Source organism: Vanacampus margaritifer, chromosome 1, assembly GCF_051991255.1.
Source record: "Vanacampus margaritifer isolate UIUO_Vmar chromosome 1, RoL_Vmar_1.0, whole genome shotgun sequence".
In the NCBI taxonomy this organism is placed as follows: Eukaryota; Metazoa; Chordata; class Actinopteri; order Syngnathiformes; family Syngnathidae; genus Vanacampus; species Vanacampus margaritifer.
The window spans coordinates 16,480,203-16,499,739 of record NC_135432.1 but is presented as its reverse complement, the minus strand read 5'-3'; the positions used below and the strand labels follow the sequence as shown (position 1 = coordinate 16,499,739).

At 38.6% G+C, this 19,537-nt stretch overlaps 1 protein-coding gene and 1 long non-coding RNA gene across 8 annotated transcripts in view; one reads left to right on the top strand and one right to left on the bottom strand.

The window, feature by feature from the left end:
* Positions 1 to 19,537, bottom strand: part of LOC144058787 (piezo-type mechanosensitive ion channel component 2) — a 48,969-nt gene that overhangs the window by 7,430 nt on the left and 22,002 nt on the right. For 5 of the 7 annotated variants that reach the window (XM_077577348.1, XM_077577357.1, XM_077577313.1 and 2 more), the window contains 24 exons: positions 19,412 to 19,527; positions 19,027 to 19,202; positions 18,763 to 18,939; positions 17,109 to 17,273; positions 16,771 to 16,971; positions 16,481 to 16,685; positions 14,758 to 14,859; positions 14,066 to 14,231; positions 12,552 to 12,795; positions 12,211 to 12,307; positions 10,789 to 10,948; positions 10,498 to 10,587; positions 10,107 to 10,195; positions 9,880 to 9,945; positions 9,571 to 9,680; positions 9,373 to 9,493; positions 8,746 to 8,820; positions 8,507 to 8,673; positions 8,236 to 8,435; positions 5,669 to 5,827; positions 4,935 to 5,234; positions 4,588 to 4,846; positions 1,159 to 1,347; positions 776 to 971 (listed from right to left, as the gene is read on the bottom strand). In XM_077577348.1, the coding sequence (XP_077433474.1) occupies positions 776 to 971; positions 1,159 to 1,347; positions 4,588 to 4,846; positions 4,935 to 5,234; positions 5,669 to 5,827; positions 8,236 to 8,435; positions 8,507 to 8,673; positions 8,746 to 8,820; positions 9,373 to 9,493; positions 9,571 to 9,680; positions 9,880 to 9,945; positions 10,107 to 10,195; positions 10,498 to 10,587; positions 10,789 to 10,948; positions 12,211 to 12,307; positions 12,552 to 12,795; positions 14,066 to 14,231; positions 14,758 to 14,859; positions 16,481 to 16,685; positions 16,771 to 16,971; positions 17,109 to 17,273; positions 18,763 to 18,939; positions 19,027 to 19,202; positions 19,412 to 19,527 (3,830 nt within the window). The remainder of the gene's footprint in view (positions 1 to 775; positions 972 to 1,158; positions 1,348 to 4,587; positions 4,847 to 4,934; positions 5,235 to 5,668; positions 5,828 to 8,235; positions 8,436 to 8,506; positions 8,674 to 8,745; positions 8,821 to 9,372; positions 9,494 to 9,570; positions 9,681 to 9,879; positions 9,946 to 10,106; positions 10,196 to 10,497; positions 10,588 to 10,788; positions 10,949 to 12,210; positions 12,308 to 12,551; positions 12,796 to 14,065; positions 14,232 to 14,757; positions 14,860 to 16,480; positions 16,686 to 16,770; positions 16,972 to 17,108; positions 17,274 to 18,762; positions 18,940 to 19,026; positions 19,203 to 19,411; positions 19,528 to 19,537) is intronic. The other 2 variants (XM_077577321.1, XM_077577365.1) reach the window with 1 other exon arrangement.
* On the top strand, positions 4,981 to 10,730 carry LOC144058820 (uncharacterized). Its single transcript, XR_013295489.1, has 4 exons — positions 4,981 to 5,342; positions 5,654 to 5,850; positions 8,789 to 8,934; positions 10,520 to 10,730. It is a non-coding gene; the product is annotated as an uncharacterized LOC144058820 (long non-coding RNA).

Sequence of the window (19,537 nt, the reverse complement as noted above, 5' to 3'; positions counted from 1 at the left end):
CACACACACACACACACACACACACACACACACACAATTACAGTATATCAACAAGTACGATTGCTCCATGCTACGAGCTAGTAAATTAGCCAGCATTAGTTAGCGGTTAGATTAACATTATTATTGGAACATTATAGCAGTTAGATTGCTACGTTATAGCTTATTATAGTAACATTATTTTTTAAGCTTTCACTGTGAAGCCACCTCCTGTCTGTCCCATGTGTTTGTGCATTTGCACTCGCTAGCTGCAGATTCGAAAGGGTGGGTCACAATTAGCTGAGAGGATTTTATCAAATCAAATAATTTTCATCTTGTCTGTGTTCATGAACTAAAATGTCCACACATTTTAGGCCAGTTTTTATTAAGTGAAGTACATTTTGGTCTCTTCTTCATTAGTCGACGAAAATGCATACTGATTTAGTCCCAGTTATTGTTTATTAATCAGGGTTTTAGTCTAGTCTAGCCTAATTTTCGTCCAGTGAAAAATGTGTGTTGACGATAATATTTTTGTTTCGTTTTTGTCAACGAATTAAACCTTTTAGAAGAACTCGGTTTCAACATATGGTATTATAGATTCATCCATTTGTTACTAATAAGTTAAGTTAAAAAAATAAATACAAATATATATAGTGAACTGAAGTGACATAAAGTGCTTGATTTGCAGTTTAATTGAAACTTGCATTAAAATGTAACGGACATTTGTAGGTGCAAAGTGCAGGTGTAAAGTGCTGCCAAAAGGCCAACAATTTTAGAGAAGTGCGCCTTGAGTGTTCACCATCAGATTCTGTAGAGTTTCCCCTCTTCAGCATCCGGAAGATGGAGGTGGTAGACGACTGGAGGGGGAGGAACTTCAGTCGGCGTGCTTGTTTCTCCTTTTCTCCTCCAGTAATTTTCTTCTTGTCCACCTTCTTCTTTAGCTTCTTGAAGAAATCGGGCATCTCCACTTCCTTGTTGTCCCACAGTCCGTGGCACTGTGCAGTCATGGACACATGTACAGTATATTTTGTGTGGACAAGAATCTTGGGATACAGCTTAATTAATTCAACAAATATTATTATCAAAGATGGGCAACTGTCAGCCCATCCCAGCTGACAGTTACTGCTGCAGCTGAAAAAAAAAATATAATTTTGCACATAAAGCGCATCATGTTATATGAACCTTGAGAATGGAGCGGTGGAAGAAGAGAGCAAGGAGTTGAATGAGGTCAAAGAGGACATAGCCGTCCTTCTTCTCCACCCCGATGATGTTGGGCAGGGCAAAGGGACGTTCGGCATTGATGCCTCGGTAGGCAGAAGTGGTCCAGGGGAAGAAACCGAACTGGAAGAAATACTTCACCACCACGTTCAGCTGAAATAATTTTTTTGGGGGGGGGTTGGGGGGGGGGGGGGGTTGAGATCCATCAGACAAAATAAAGTGTCATTCATTGGTAACTTAGGTGGGATATTTAAATGACTACATATAATATGTATCAGATAATAACATCCATAAACACATTTTCTATAGCGCTTTTTCTCCTTATGATTGCGGATGATGTTTTGTGAGTTATGCTAATGTGATTGAACGATGTTCCTGCGAGAGTCGTTGTATTTTTTTATTTTTTATTTTATTTTTTTAAAGAAGAATGGTAAAGGGATACTTGACTCATTGAACCATTTTCAGCAGTAAAAAGTGAATATTTTGTCCCAAATTTATTTGATAACTTCATTATTTTTCATGTATACTTTTAGAAACTCATTTGTCCACTTACTGTCGAAGATGACATCACCTGTGCTGAGGAAGTAGGTAAGTACCAGTCATGGCTCAGTTTGCTGACCAAACCCAGAAAACAGGTGAGCCATGGTTGGTCGTTACCTACTTCCTCGGCACAGGTGATGTCATCTTCAGTTGACAGCAAGTGGAAAAATGAGTTTTTAAAAGTATTAATTGTACAAGAAAAATAATGAAGTTATCAAAATGATTTTGGACAAAATATTCACTTTTTATTGCTGAAAATGGCTCAATGAGTCAAGCATCCCTTTAATTTATTTTCAGTTTTGAGACTATTTACGATCATAAAATCCAACTTTGACGTTTAATTTTTTAAACATTGACATTTTAATGCCAATAAAGGTATTGTTTTCAGATTGATTGATTCAATATTCTATACGATTTTTTAAGGATTCATGGCAACCCTGAAACTGTACAAATACAGTATACAGTGAGGAAAATAAGTATTTCACCCCCTGGTGATTTTGTGAGTTTGACCCTTTACAAAGAAAGGAACGGTCTATAATTTTCATGGTAGGTTCATCTTAACAGTGAGAGACAGAATATTAAAAAAAATCCCAGGAAATCACATTATATTAATTTTAAACATTTATTTGTCTTTTATTGAGGAAAATAAGTATTTCACCCCCTAGCAAAACATGACTCAGTACTTGGTGGAGAAACCCTTGTTGGCAAGCACAGCGGTCAGACGTTTCTTGTAGTTGGTCACCAAGTTTGCGCAGATCCCAGGAGGGATTGTGGCCCACTCCTCTTTGCAGATCCTCTCCAAATCCTGAAGATTTTGAGGCTGTTGCTTGGCAACTCGAAGCTTCAGCTCCCTCCACAAGTTCTCTATAGGATTAAGGTCTGGAGACTGACTAGGCCACTCCATAACCTTAATGTGCTTCTTCTTGAGCCACTCCTTTGTTGCCTTTGCTGTATGTTTTGGGTCATTGTCATGCTGAAACACCCATCCACGACCCATTTTCAATATCCTGGCTGAGGGAAGGAGGTTCTCACCCAAGATTTCCCGGTACATGGCCCCATTCATCCTCCCCTCGATCCGGTGAAGTCGTCCTGTACCCTTAGCAGAGAAACAGCCCCAAAACATAATGTTTCCACCACCATGCTTGACGGTGGGGATGGTGTTCTTGGGGTCAAAGTCAGCTTTTTTCGCCCTCCAAACACGGCGAGTCGAGTTGATGCCAAAGAGCTCGATTTTAGTCTCATCTGACCACAGCATTTTCTCCCAAGCCTCCTCTGAATCATCCAGGTGCTCATTGGCAAACTTCAGACGGGCCTGTACATGTGCCTTCTTGAGCAGGGGGACCTTGCGGGCACTACAGGATTTCAATCCATTACGGCGTAGTGTGTTACCAATGGTCATCTTGGTGACTGTGGTCCCAGCTGCCTTGATATCATCAACAAGCTCCTGCCGTGTAGTTCTGGGTTGTTTCCTCACCTTTCTCATGATCCGGTTCACTCCACGAGGTGAGATCTTGCGTGGAGCACCAGACCGAGGGAGATTGATGGTCAATTGGTGTGTCTTCCATTTTCTAACTATCGCACCAACAGTTGACTCCTTTTCACCCAGCTGCTTGCTAATGGTCTTGTAGCCCATTCCAGCCTTGTGCAGGTCTATAATCTTGTCCCTGGGTCTGTGGGAGCCAGAATTCTTGCTGGTTGGTAGGGGGTGAAATACTTATTTTCCTCAATAAAAGACAAATAAATGTTTAAAATTAATATAATGTGATTTCCTGGGATTTTTTTTAATATTCTGTCTCTCACTGTTAAGATGAACCTACCATGAAAATTATAGACCGTTCCTTTCTTTGTAAAGGGTCAAACTCACAAAATCACCAGGGGGTGAAATACTTATTTTCCTCACTGTATACAGTACTGTATATTGTGTTTTACATTAATATTTAACTATATTCATAATTTCATATGTTTATGTGGCTAAAAGGCAAAGCCCCTGTCGCAAAATGCAGTCAACGAATGAGGCAATCATTTCACCCAAAAAAAAAACTACACTCTCTACTTTATTTTGCACCAATTCAATACAGTACAATTATAATACTGCTACAGTGGCCAGGGCTTCTTCCTTGACAATTGGGACATGTTGTGGTTACATAAAAATAATGTAGTACAGTATACATGGTGCCTCAAAATCTTGTTTCCTAACTCATTTGCTCCCAAAAATGTCTAAAAACGTTCTATTTCAAATATTGCCATGGTCCCCAAAAACGTATTTATACGTTTTTATGTTGTTGTTTTTTTTATACTAGAGCATTCAGAAGGCTTTGATGCAGCCTCTGACTTGAAGAGGTCACTTAAAGCAATGGTAGTTGTTACCCCCCCCCCAAAAAAAAAACGACCAGTAGGTGGCAGCAGAGTATAAGAGATCAGCCAGGGCCATGTTGCATCAAGCTATTTTCCCCAGTGTTTTAAACAGATTTGTGAATAATGATGAAACTTAGCTATATTCTAATGCTAATCGCTGCAAAATTGAAACAGATAGAAATGTACTTTTTTTTCCTGATTAAAAAAGAGATTCCAATTTTTCTTTTGGTAGGTTCCATGTTTTTATAGCAATAGAACACAATATTCTGTGGGCCTTGCAAAATCAGTCAAAATCCAGTAAAACAGCCGGGAGCGAAGGGCGTTGCTTCAGTGAAAATGTCTGGGTGTGAATGAGTTAAATAACTACACAAAGGTAGCAGTTTTTCCATTGCCGCGAGGTGGAATGGAATTGCCAGGTGTGTGAATTTCTGTAATTTGTTTGTGATTGACCCCGATTGTTCCCTTGGCTTTTATCTACTTGACGTTGTTAAAACAGACCTCAGTGTAGATGATTGCAGTCATCCAGAAGCGTTTGCTTGGCCGTGGCACAGACAGCATGGCCCACATGAAGATGAGGATGGGCAGGATGAGCGAGAGGAGCGACGCCGACACGATGTGGTTGAGGATGATGACGAAGTAGCACAGCATCTCCGACTTGGACATAATTGTGTAATAGAGGGCAAAGGTAAGCTTCAGTGGCCTCGGAAGTGTCAGGAAAAACTTGTCGGACTCTGAGATCTCGTCATTCTCAAACATTCTGTGGGAGGAGTGGAAGGGAGGGGAAGACATGAACAACTTGAAATAATAGTGTTGGCTTCTGATTGGCTAATAATGAGTAGACTGACTTGTTGAGCAGCAACTCGCTGGCAGTGAGGTTTCGTCGTTCCTGACTTAAGGGTCTTGGTGACTCAGAGCCATCCATACTTATTTCTATGATTTCCTCCCTGAAGCCAAGGGAGGTGCATTCTGGGTACTGTAGGTAATCATCTTCCTCAATTTGCTGGGATTCATCAAGTAGCTCCTCCCCCTCCACTGCCTCATCTTGTTGCCGCTCCATTTCATCAGACTCCTCTTGTTCGCTCCACTTTTCATCTTCATCTTCCTCCACATCTTCTTCTTTTTCAACGGGGTTTGCCTCACAGCTGCTGAGAAAAAATGTTAAGATCTCATTTGGGCTAGAAACGGTATCTACTTTTTTGCAATGTAAGGATTTGTATTTAAAGGGTTAATGAAACAGTTAACTCCATCACGAGGTAAGACAAGTAAACAATAATCATGCTTTCAACCACATTTTCCATCCGATGTCATGGAGTCTTGTATAAAAGCTAAATGTGACCTTCTCGGAAGAACATGCACACATCATAATGAAATATGGCATAATATGAAAGGTGATCGTGATAAATGTAGTTTAACCGTAAATCTAAAAGGGGCAACAATAAGCATATTTGTAAATTTAAGAAAACAATACATCCATTATAAAAAAAATGTTTTTATTTTTTTAACAAATTTTAGTTCCTCAATTCCATTTTTTGTATATCATTTTTGTTGCACACCACACATGCAGGCCTTCCCGCTTCACCTCGGTGAGAGCTCATCCGCTTCGTAAGAGGTCCAGTCAACATTGGCAGATTTCAGAAGTCTCTTTCTGAGATTGTTGTCAGGCGCCGTGCCTGGAGGTTCATCTAGTTCTTCCTGGGTTGGCTGCCGGGAGCCCAGCATGGTCTCCTCTGTCATACAGCTGATGGGCCACAAAGGGACAGTGTAAGTGAAGTAAAACAACAATATTATACCACAAGAATGGTCTAGGAGTGGAATTATTAAATAAAACTTTGGGTCATTAACGAACCAAACTTTGTTGTTGCCATGAAGACAATTTAGAGCTTACAGAAGATGAAAAGTGAACATTGAAATCTTTAATTTAAGGTAGGTATGGTCATTTTCACATATTTAATGAACTTAACGTGTTTTGAAGACAATTTAGTGTCATCAATGAACCTGATAAAACTGATTTTGCAGACAATGACAACAATTTAGACTCAGAGCACGAGTAAACAAAACTAAATTAATGACACAAATATTCAACATTGAATACTGTCAAGTGGCCTTAGACTGACTCTTTCTTTAGAGCTCAGTATTGTTCATTCGATTTGACATCATCATTGCTCTCCTTTTTAAAAAAAATAAAAAATAAATAAAAAACCTTTTTTCAAATTTTTATTTATTTATTTATTTATTTTTAAATATATATATACACATATATATATATATATATATATATATATATATATATATATATATATATATATATATATATATATTTTTTGTATGTGGGTGAGTATATATTCTATATACGTAGACCATGTTTCTATCAATTTTGATATTTGGTTTTTATTTGAGGCAGATATTTTTTCTATTAAAATGTGATTTATGAGGAGGTTAGACCATTGGTCGATATTCAGAGTTTGTTTATTTTTCCAGTTAACAAGAATTGTTTTTTTAGCGATAGTAAGGGCTACAAGTGTAGATTGAAATTGTTTATGTGGTAAGTCACTTGTTGTTAGGTCACCTAGCAAACACAAGTTTGAAGATAAAGGTATCCTACAGTCCAAAATAGCGGAAAGTTTTTCGAAGACTTTAGTCCAGAAATACATAACCGGAGTACATAACCATAAAGCATGAACATAAGTGTCTGTAGTGTTTTGTAAACATTGGAGACAAATGTCGGAGTCTGAGAGTCCCATTTTCTTCATCATATATTGAGTAATGTATGTTCTGTGAATAATTTTATATTGGATAAGTTGTAAATTTGTGTGTTTTGTCATTTTAAATGTGTTTTCACAAACTTGAATCCAAAAGTCAGATTCCGGCGCTATAGACAAGTCTGTCTCCCATTTTGAGATGGGTAAAGACATTTTATCAGTATATGAAAGTAAATTATATATTTTTGAAAGTTTTTTTGTTGTTGTCGGAGAAAGCTTGTTAATATCTTTAGCTAAAACAGGCGGTTGGAGCGTACCCCGAAGTGTTGGAATTTTTTTCTTTATCATATCATCTTCCCACTATTTAACCTTGGCATGACTCCACTGGCAACAATTATCTTGCTTATTTAATGACTGACAGACTTCTACGCAGTAAATTCTGTAGAGAAAGCTTGACTCTCTTTCGAGTAAATCAGACTCTGTTTAAATTGCGACAAAATAGCTCAGTGGCCTAGTGGCAGAGTGTCCGCCCTGAGACTGGGAGGTCGTGGGCTCAGTCCCCAGCCGGGTCATACCAAAGACCATTAAAAAAATGGGACCCATTGCCGCCCTGTTTGACACGCAGCATTAAGGGTTGGAATTGGGGGGCTAGATCACAAAATGATTCCCGAGCACGGCTCCAGCTGCTGCTCACCGCTCCATCGGGGGATGGGTCAAATGCGGAAAGTGAATTTTGCCCCACTTAGGTGGATGTGACAATCAGTGGTACTTTAATTTAATTTCATTAATAGATCCAGTTTTAGAGTAATGTTTATATAATTGTGTGTGTGTGTGTGTGGGGGGGGATTCTACTCAAGGGTTGTGGAACAAACTCATGACCCATGCTGAAGGTTGTGAGTTTGTTCCTCAATTCTTGAGTGACTTTTATTTTATTTTTTTTCCAATTCTTTATTTAATCTCTCCCTAAGTGTAAATATTCCTCTAAAATTGAGTCTATTTGGTCCCACTCTGAATAGAGTCAAATTTACTTGACAGAATTTACTGTGACATGTATGTGAAGTAACTAAGTAACTAATAGCCCTGGTACTGCTATTTTTTCAGATTTCAAATTCGGCACAGTTATGTGAGCATTGTTCCACCCGCTAAGCTAACTGAATTTCAACTAGCAAAACATGTCTGTAGCGATCTGCACACACTACTACATTTTATAATCAGCATCGCTGGTTGGTATGATTCGTTGCATTTTAAACAGTTTTAAATGAAATACTAAACTTCTTAAGAGCCTTAAGTTAATTGATGTCTCCCTTCATTTTCTTGCCAATAGTTATTAGTCATTCTATTATTGCTTGTATTTTGTGTTCTTGTACTTTTATTTGTATTTAATTCCATGTTTCTTTCACATAACACTAGTGGTACACTTTGAGAATCATAGCTTTGGTGTCGCTACCTTGAGACACTGCTAGCCCAGGACATCTTGGAGGCCTGGCTCTTGAGTTTGGCGTAGGCATGGCGGGAGGTGGGCAGAGCAGCTGGTGGTGATGAAGGAGGCAGAGAGTCTTCTGGGTCTTCGTGTGAGGATAATGTGTTCTGACGCGACAACCAGCTCTCATAATACTGCTTCACGCTCTGCTGGCTCACCTCTTTGCCCTGCGGAGCAAGACAGAAAAACAGAACCAGCGTGCTATGTGTCGTACACGTATCATCTTGTGTCCTCTCACCTTCTTCTGCTGCTGACTAAGTAATGATCTCTCAAAGAGCAGCACTTTGGAGATGTCCAGGTTGTCTTTGCAGAATGTGTTCAGACCCTGAGTCAGGTCATCAAGAAGTGACTGCAGGAACGCTATGCCAAATTTCAAAGTGCTGATGAGCCGCTGTAAAATGTTTTCTGGAAAAGAAAATGTTTTTTAGGCACTTTCTCTGTTCACATATGCAGTCAACTCACTCATGTTGTTATTACCTTTATCTTCTTCACCATCCTCTCTCACTGTGCTTTCATCAAGTTCGTCTTCACTTGAGTCGACTCCATCAATACCTAGAAGAAAAGATTTTGCGCATTTGGCCAAACTGGAATACTCCAAAAAGGATGTGAGACCTGTGACAGCGCACTCCACATGGCCATTCACCTTACACTGAAAATGCTACACAGGTATGTTGCCACAAAAACATGGCTCAAAATAGGACTACTTTTTTCTTTTCTTTTTTTTTTTGCTTTGACTAGCTTTTGATGACGTTTGTTTTCCCATACTGTAACTGCAGTTAGAAAAAAACTGTTAATATGAAAATTAATAGTAATACTGTTTTTTGTTTTGTTTTGTTTTTTTAAACACGCTTAACTGCAGTTAATTTTCCAGCGTATTCCTGTTACCAACTGTTCCAACAATTTAGCAACCCTAAATTTAATTTTGAGTTCAAAATCTTCTAATTTCACACAAGAACGATATTTCACTCATCGCTTTTCACAAGGTTTCAAGGATAAATTCAAAATTAGAAATTTATTTTTTTATCTCAAATTTCTTTAAAATATTCTGTTCAGCGTTAATAACAAGTGAAGTCCTCCCATTTTTGTGTCCAAACTTCTCCTCACTCTGCTGTGCCTGAAGCGCTCTCTTTGCTCTCTTCTTCTCCTCTTTCTTCATTCGCCTCTTCTCTCTGCTCAGATCCTTCAATGCTGCTTTGGAGCTGGTGACCCAGGCGTTGTAAGCCAGCTAACAATAAGAACTTTTGACATTAATTTCGGGTTTTGCTTTTGTCTTTTTCTCTTGTCTTCTAAGCTTCAACAAACCTGAAAAGCAGATTTCTTCTTTGGGGGCTCCTCCTCTTTCTTCTCTGGATCCTCCTCTTCCTCCTCCTCACTGTCACTTTCAAAGAGGTGGTAGCCACAGTTGTTTTCCACTGTGTGAAATAGAGCAGTGTCACACTGACAATATCGAGAGCAGAATCCCTCCATTAGCTGTCTACTATTTTCTATATGGCTAGTTAATCCCAATCAATCACATACAGACAAGCAACCATCAGTAAGACATTAAAAGAGGTGTGTAATCTACTTTCCTTTGTTCTATTATTTGTCATGTGGTGTTGCTTCATCATGTACCTCCAGGCCGTGAGACCCAAGGCTTCCACCATTTTCCTGCATCCATCTTGGCCTTCTCTTCTTCATCTGGAAAAAAAAAATCAGTCTGTGCACATTTATTCATATTTGTAGTAGTAGATATAAGTGTAGAATGCAATTTCAGTTCTTGTGTGAATGCTGAAAGACAAGCATTCGACAGAAAGGATATGACTCAGATTTGTGTCCAAAACGATTATACTCATTAGTACCCAGTTTCTCTGACTTCTGATCAGCCGGAAGCTCCGCTTTGTCTGCTGGCGCCGGCCGATTCCTCTGTTTGGATTTAATCTTCTCCATCCTACAAGTAGATGCGCAACGTTTACGTTGGCTCCCAACATTTAGTACAAAAGTATTGGGACACCTGACCATTTCAGCTACAGGAAGGATTTGTGAGTTTCCCATCTAAAATGTCTTAGTCAGAGGAAGAAATAAGATTTAGTAATGTGGTTTCAGTCTATCCCTGCATCAATTAACTAATGGGCTCAATCGAGGCATGTCCCAATTCTTTTTGTCCATATACTCTATAGGACAAATGGGAGCAGAGTCACTGTTTTCAGTGGCTAACTGGATGTATTATTTGCATTCTACTGTGTGTCTTACTGTTTCTTCAATGTCTCCACAGATTTCTTCTCCATCTCGAGCCGGGCTGCAACTTGCTTTTTGACCTTAGCCTCAAACAGTTCAGCACCCCTAGGACACCAAGAGAGACATTTTGAGTTTGGAAAATAAAATCAATGATTGTTCGTTGTTGGAAAGAAAAACAAAATCTATGCTGAAAAATAAAAACAAACAAAAATCAACAAATAAACCAGGAAGAGCAGACAAATTCCAAATGCCGCATTTGTGTTCCAAACATTCTTGATCCATTATGACAAATCTGATTCCACAGACCTGGAAGCCAATATTTTGGCAGACTTGAGGTCAGCGACCACATAGAGGAAGTAGTAGCTGAGGAAGACCCTCCTCTGTGCTAAAAGGACGGTGAAACAGATTGCATCCCACACGATGCCGGCCTCGCCCGCGGGCAGCTCACATTCGTCATCCGGCTCAGCTAAACAACATAAAGAATAGTTTTATCATTATATTATACACTTATTAGACATCTATCCACTCATTTTCTATACCACTTTTTAGGGTTGTGTGTGAGCTAGAGCTTAGACCCAGCTAACTTTGGACATGAGGCTAGGCACACGAGTTAGCAGGGCATAAATAATGTAAATAACCATTCTATTCAATACAATTTAGAGTTTTCAATTAACCTAACATAAATGTTTTTAGGCAGATACAACTAATGAAATCATGGAGAGAACCTGCAAACTCCACAAAACAGATGAGATTCTAATGTTGGACAGGTCGACTGTGAAGCAGATGTGCTAACCACTGCCAACAGTTACCGGTAATAATACAATTAAATGTGTAAGCGGTTAAGAAAATGGATGGATGTTTTGTGTTTAACCACGATTAAAGTCATCTTAAAGGAAATAGATAATTTCCACAAAATGACAAACCTTTCCAGGGTTTTTCCTGTGTACAAAATTCAGAGGCGACCACCTTATTTCCTCGCAACCTCCAGCCTGAGTGACTGATAATGAATGAATGCTTTAACATGATAATAGTCATATTCTTATTGAAACTATTATTCTTATTATTGAAATATGGAATTATTATATGTTGCCTGTAAAAAATGAAAGTGAGTCAATTGACGCATGGTCATGATTAGGGATGTTTGAAACCGCTTTTTTCCCAACTGATATGCAACTCTTGAGTAGTCACCGCTACTGATACCACTAGTAAATAAAATTCCCCTCCCATAAATGACAGATGATTTTTTTTCATAAAATTGCATGAAGTCAATGGCAACTTTGTATTCATATAATTTCTAATTTCTTGTCCCAGATCGTAAAACGGCTGCCCGATAATGGTATCGGTCACCGCCGTGAGTACTGATATCTTAAAATAAGACCGGTATTGGCACCAATACCGATACCTGGTATCGGTTGTAACCCATCACAGTCAGGATGATACCACCTCTGCGTCAATTTGAGCCAGAAAAAAAAAATATACGTAGCAGTAAAAATGGAAACTTGATATGGAAGTCAGTCATTAGACCTTATGTCACTTTAAAAAAAAAATCGAAGTTAGTTTTTTTAAAAAAAAAGGTTGTTTTGTTAGTTTTATTGTTCACAGTGGTTTTAACGGTTTTAGATTGAAGAATATTTGATAAACGTGACAATTATTATGATTATTTTTTAATTATTATTAGTTAATTATTTACACACATCAAGGTCAATCAGCGGCAACACAAACACTCACGGACATCGTAGCCTTTTATGGTGCAGAACATGCTGAAAGCCTGAATTAACCAGCAGCCATTCTTCAACAGGCTGCCCAAGTAGGCACAAGAACCGAGCTGAAGAGAGAAATGAAAGAAACCATGACACATTACATCCAGAAACGCAGCAATATGGACACAAATATTGAGACATGCCTTAAATTCAATACTAAACCATCTAGATTGGCTTATTCTTTTTGAATCGCCTTGTATTTGGGTATTTGTTATTACCAATGTGCCTTCCTCTTTTTGCCGGCACAGAAAACCAGTTCTGGTCAGTACAGTGCTATTTGTTATCAACTGACAAGGTCGTCGGACTCACAGAGAGGAGGTTTTTCATGGCGATCACAAAGCAGGTGTATCCAATGAGCCAGTCCCACAGTCGCAGGATGTATTTGACAGGCTGCATCAGCACGCTGCTTCCAAACAACATGAAGTAGAAGCAGGCCACCAGGTAACCCATACAGAAGATGTTGATGCGAGTGGTGCCCGTGATGAAGATGAGGCACAGCACCAGCCAAAAAAAGTAGCTGAACACGAACACCTTCACCATGTCAAGGTAAGACCTGAGGATGGAGAGAAAGTTGAGTTTTTTTTGTCTGACCTGGTTGCGCAATCAGCAGTAGGCAGCACATATCACAAAAACGAAACATCAAGTCAACAACAGGCTTGACTAATTATGATGAGTGCTACAATGAAGATGATGAGAGTTGACAGGACTATACCTGTCCTGCCTCCGGTAGGCAGATAATTTAGCTATAATTAGACTTCCTGTTCAAATGCTGTGATTGTTTCTAAGTCTACTCTTTTATTTTGTAAAGTGTGCAGTTTCCTTTAAGAGCGAGTCTGAGTTGGTCACATGATTAGATCCCGGAAGTAGTACCGTGGCTAGAACGTCGTTTCTTTCTATCCGTCCTGTGAGCTTTGCATAAGACTAGATACATCTTGTGCATCCGTGGCATCGTCGTTTCACTCTCCTGCCCTCCAAAAGTTTACTGAACACGAAGGCACCTTCTAATTATCAATAAACCTGGAGTCATCTGGTCAAGCCGGTATCCAGAGTCGTGATGAGCGGTAACCTACTGCCTTCGTGTTCAGTGAACTTTTGGAGGGCAGGAGAATACCATTTTTGATATTTGTAATAATATGGCTTCTTGTTATAAAAAAAAAAAAAACAATTTGAAAAGGATAGTGTTGACATTCTGCTGTTTCAATTTAATTATAACTGTTTTGATTTTAGTTATAACTGTTTAGATTTAGTCATAACTGTTTTAACCTCCTCAGTAAAGCTTGATGAGTGTAATAATGTGACGGAACGTTTGAAGATTCTTCCTTCCTGTTCCCACGTAATTAGCCATCTGTTCTGGGGGAGAAAATGTGTTAAAAAGGATTTCTTTGTAAAGTTGTGTTTGCTTCAGGGTGCTAGGTTGTCTGACCTACTATATTTCCACATCAATCGGCCATCTGTCCATGTGTATTGAGTACTGTCTGTCTTGGGACTTAAGGGCAGCAAAGGAGGAAGAGCAAGGGGAGGGTTTTTTTGGGGGCTGGGATGCTGAAAGTACAAAGAACAACTACAAGTGGGAGAGAGAGACACACAAGGGAAACCAAACAGCGATTTTGTCTGTATCTTGTCTGTGTCCAGAAATTTCTGCAAAATAAATCCTTCGAAGGACCTGTTCACCGATCTCCAGTCTGTATTCAGAAAATCAACATTACGAACACGCGGAAAACTTAAGGATCGTTTTCTAACAATAGCGACATGTATTGGAGGGACATATGTTGTTTTTTTCCCCCCAGGATGGCCCTAATACTCCTTTTATAGTTATTTGAGACCTGCAGTGAAGGAAGTTGTCGACAGGTATGAAGTGGTTGCAGGAGCTGGGGTCGAGACTACGGCTGATCTCCACATTGTCTCCAGCTAGCAGTCGCACCACTCCCCGGTTCTCCTCCTCAAACACCTGCCACTGCAAGGAGGAGCACAGCAGCAAGAGATGGTCGTCTGCACAGAGGAACCAGAGCGGGAGAGATGAATTTATTTGAAAAGAAGCAAGCACTTCCACCGGTTCTATTTTTAAACACTTTGAAACTCTTTTTACACATTTGTTGTGACTTTTTTTTAAGGGTTAGGACAAAAAGCAGAACAGACTCTTCATGCAAACTTTTTTTTGTGACTATTCTTAATGCATGTATATTGCTGGCAACAGGCTAAAACGTTGTACCTCCAAAATCGTCACTTTTCAGGAGACCTTAAAAGACAGTTGTTGTTCTTTTCAATCATTAACATTGCATAATCAAAGACAAGTAATTTTAACACTTTAGATTAGCCAATAATTTGCAAAAATGACACCCACAAGTGTGGATTGACCAAAAGTATAGATTTTTGAAAAGTTATTAAATTTACCAAATTGCCATTTGCAAGGTTTCGACCCAATACCAGCGATATGTTTCTTTGACTCTCTCTCTCTTTGCGTGTGCTGGATTACGCAAAAACTGTTTTCACTTTGCGGAGGGGTCGATATACTCACAGAATATGAATAAGGGATTGGGACTCATGGCAAAATCAGGCATATAAAACCATTTGATGACATTGGAGCTCAATGGTTGAACTGCAGTCCTCCAGGGGTAATCTAGAAGAGAGAACATGTTAAATTAACATAAATTATTAGAGCTGGGTTTAAAAAAATTGAATAATCAAATCGATTTTACTTTTCAAGCCCGATATCGATTCATAAAACCATGAATCCATTATTTTATATATATCTTTTTTTCCCACAAATTCTTAAGAAATTTGAATTTTAAAGGACAATTGTTTTGTTTTCTTGGAATTTAACATGAATTTAAAAGTATTTTCTTACATTGATGAAAGACCAGACCTGTTACACTTTAAGACAATTCAGAATCTTTTTAATTTATATTTTAATATATATATAATATATTAATTCATATTCACAATTATTTAATTAGATTATGAAATATTTTCATCTCATCATTGCTGATGTCAATGTTTGTGTAACACTTGATTATAAAACGTATTACTTTCATTAATAAATAAAATCACTTGATCAGTTACTTCGTCTGCAAAATGTACTTTGGAATTTAGTATTTGTGGAGTTTTTATCATGCACTTGACATTTAAGAAGAATTAATGTGCGATAACCATAATTAATCGATCTCTGATTGAATTGAAGTGAATTGAATCGAATCAGAAAAAAATCTAATCAACTGAGGAAATTAAAATGGATACCCAGCCCTAGAAATGATAATTAATCAATGTTCCCATGTTTATGGTACTTATCCACATTAGGGCCGCAGGTGAACCTATCTGACTTCTAGCAAGAGACCAGCTATTCACACAATTCACAGTCACATTTAAATCTACAGGCCATGTAAGATCTTTAATACATTTTAGGTTGCAATGCAAACCCCACAGATAGATTTCAAGCCGGATCGGAGGCATATATTGAAGCCTTCTTAAAATAAGTAATTTTCTTAAAAGATTTTTTAGGAACCACAAAAAAAATACCATTTGGACCATGAGGAGATGATTTAGGTGAAAAAAATAATCTTTGCAAAAAAAAAATGACTTAGGCACTTATTTTAAGAGGGTGACATTTTGCTGCTACTCCTTCAAAAGAAATCAAACAACATATCAAATATAACATGACATACTGTAAAAGGGGTGTCACTGGCCTGACTTGAGTGTGGGTTCAATTCCCACTTCAGTGACAATGTGAAACTGAATGTGACCGTGTCTAGATATGTCCCCTGCGAGTGACTGGTGACCAGCTCAGAGTGTAGTTTGCCTTTTGCTCAAGGTAAACTGGGTTCGGCTACACCTCACTCACGACGCTAATGAGGACAAGCACTATAGAAAAAGGATGGCTGTGATGATAAAAAGTATTTTGCATTAGGGACAGTGCGCCAATTTATTCAGATGTGGCAAAAAAAACTTTAGTAATGATAATCATGATTCATAAATCATAATTCACGATGATTTATCTTGTCTTAAAACCATTAAATCTTGATTTTGGACTTTTCGGTAGTTTGTATAACTTGCCACCTTCCCCTGTCCTAGAACCCTTGGAACCAAGTTGCCAAGGAAACAGCAGTGAATGCTACTGATGACTGAGTGAATATAATAATATGTGACGTGACTCGGAAAAATTCCATCACCGCCCATGCAGATACATATATTTTGTTATCTGTGCAGTTTCTTACATCTGCTTTTCTTTAGAAATGAAGCCATACCAACACAAAAAGCAGGCGGGATGCCGATGCAGAGTAAGTACTGCAGTACTATGAGTCCAGCTGTGAAGCAGCAGTATTTAGGCCACACCTCCCCGATCGCCTTCCTGCGGCGCCGTGACACAACCGCCATCAAAGCGCCGGAGTGTAGCAAGGCGTAGAAATCCATCCTCTGACCAATCACATTAACCGCCACAATGAGACTCATCTAAAAGAGTACAATATATGGAAGATGAAGACGTTAAGGAGCCACTTGAAAAGAACAAATACTCAATACTGAACTGAAAACACACCTCGAGGCCGAATTTGTAGAAGAAGAAGTTGACAAAGTACTTCATGCAGGGCCGGATGCCGTGATCCAGGTGCTGTCTGGTGATCCCGTGGAAGAGGATGCTGAAGGGCGGCGGCTTCAGGTTGTTATGGAGACGGAAGTAGAGCTGGTGCCGATGGACAGTCGCCTCAAATGCCAGCAGACCCAACACCATCAGATGATTCTACCACAGATCAAGATACAAGGAAGTGATGGATGACCGGCCTATCGTACATGGCTGGACTGTTTTGGGACACATAGGGCGACACTGAGAAACAAAGGGAATTTATGATCATGTTATTGTGGCACATGTAGTCGTACCCTGAGGCAGGGAAGGATTCTTCCTTCACATTTGAGCAGGGCGCCACACCAGTAGACGGGATCCACAGGCTCGATGTAGAGGATGGACCTCTTCAGCAGCTCCATCATGTTCCCCCTCATTTCTACTCCGACATACAGGCTCGAGAAGTTGGATGAGACCATATTCTGAAATATAAAAACATTGGTATGTTGGAAAAGTTAGGTTATTTGTTCTTTCTATTAAAAAATTGTAGATTTTACATATAGACTAAAGGTGGCTGATCGCTTCAGTAAAGCAGTAAATCTTTAAAATACCGCTAATGTGTTTATTTATTCACTTACGTTGACTTTATTGAACTTATTTCCTCTCTTTTTCGTAAAGCTTTTAACTAGGACAGGGGTCAGCAACCTTTCCTGTCAAAAGAGCCAAATAGATAAGCAAAAATGTGTCTGGAGCTGCAAAACATTTAAAGACTGAACGTGTTCTTTTTATTCAGTTTATTCTGACATTTTTCGCAATTTCAAAATTTTATGGTAATTTTATGCTTTTCCTCTTCCTTTTTGGACATTTTATTATCACTTTTTGGACATTTTAGGTAATTTTTAAATTCACTGCCATAAACTCATTAAAAAAAAGATTATTAAAAATTAGGGGCAAGAAGCGATTCAATTTTTTTATTGTAATTAATCGCATGACTTAACTCACGATTAATCACAAATTTTATATCTGTTCTAAATGTAAAACTTTTTTTTCTAGGTTTTCATACTCTTGTTAACAAAAGTGGGAACAAATGTTAAACTAATAGAAATAGTTAAAAGGAATTTTTGACGTTTGTAGCCGTCTATGGCAGTGAATGAATTCAAAAAAAGAAAAGATTAGTAAAAATTCGGGGCGTCAGGCATTTTAAATGTTTTAATTGTAATTAATCGCATGACTTCACTAGTTAATTCCCGATTAGTCACAAATTTTATATCTGTTCTAAATGTAAAAAAAAAAAAATCTATGTTTTCATACTCTTGTTAACAAAAGTGGGAAATGAATGTTAAAATAATGGAATTAGTTAAAAGGAATTTTGGACATTTATAGCCTTCAATGGCAGTGAATGAATTAAAAAAGAAAAGAAAAGATTAGTAAAAATTCGGGGCGTCAGGCGATTAAAGTTTTTAATTGTAATTAATCGCATGACTTCACTAGTTAATTCACGATTAGTCTCAAATTTTATATGTTCTAAATGTAAAAAAGAATAATCTAGGTTTTCATACTCTTGTTAACAAAAGTAGAAAAAAAAGTTAAACTAACAGAAATAGTAAAAATGATTTTTTGACGTTTATAGCCGTCAATGGCAATGAATGAGTTAAAAACTTTTCATCTACTGTACCTTTCATCCCTCTTTCTGACAACTTACAAATTTAGATGCTGACATTTTTTTATATTTAATTATTCATTTTTAATCTATATAATTAATTCATTTAAATAATATTTTATCTAGAAGATGTCAATGTCAAAAAATAGATATCCACAGGGAGACCCCTGAACTAGGAAAATGTTGACCAAATTTACTCATCTGTTAAATTGTGTGAAATTGACTTTGTGTATGAAGGTGTTCTGTACAAATGCTTGATTTTATTTAATCAGGTTTATGTCTCCACCCATTTTCAAAGCAGTGGCACTCACTGCTGTGCAGTTGGAGGAGTAGTCAAGGGGTTTGATGACCTTCAGCTGGTAAAACATTTTGCACACCACCATGACGCAGGCCCACACGGCAGACACGCTGGATGCCGTGGGCCGTAACCGCCGAAAGGGGATCGCAAAGACCCACAGAACCAGGAAGAGCAAGTTCATGAGAGACACCTGTCAAGACGGACGATGAAAACAGATCACAACAGTGAAGCAGTTGTTTATTCTGGTCGATTAGAAGATTCAACTTTTAAACTCCACCTCCTTCAATGACACCCAGATGATGCCGGAAGACACTACTTTGAAACCATGGAGCTCCATTAGTCTCCAGCTCAGCTCCTGAAGTTTCTGGAGACCTAAGAGAGCCTGAATGAGCAGCAGGCTGGCCCGGTTCACAATCACAACCCATTTGTCCTCATAACTGCTGGCCATAGTGTCTGGGAGGGAGAGGCAAAAGGAGAACACTGCAAACAGGAAGGCCTAAAGTGAGATTCGAAACCTGTGAGGCAGCCATGGCAGAACATGCACCCTGTGCCACGATACCTTCAATCAATAGCTTACTCATATAAAAACGTGATTAATCATCTGTCCAACTTTACATAGATCTTGAAAAAGGAGCACACAAGAGCCCAGAAAACGGTGCTACCTTCTCCCTTGGTTTCCTCTTGTCCCTCCTCATCACCTCCATCTGAGGTCATCTGCAGTTCGATGATATCCATAGTCTCCTGACTTCTCCCGCTGCTCATGTTCTCCTTCTGAAGTCTAGAAGAAG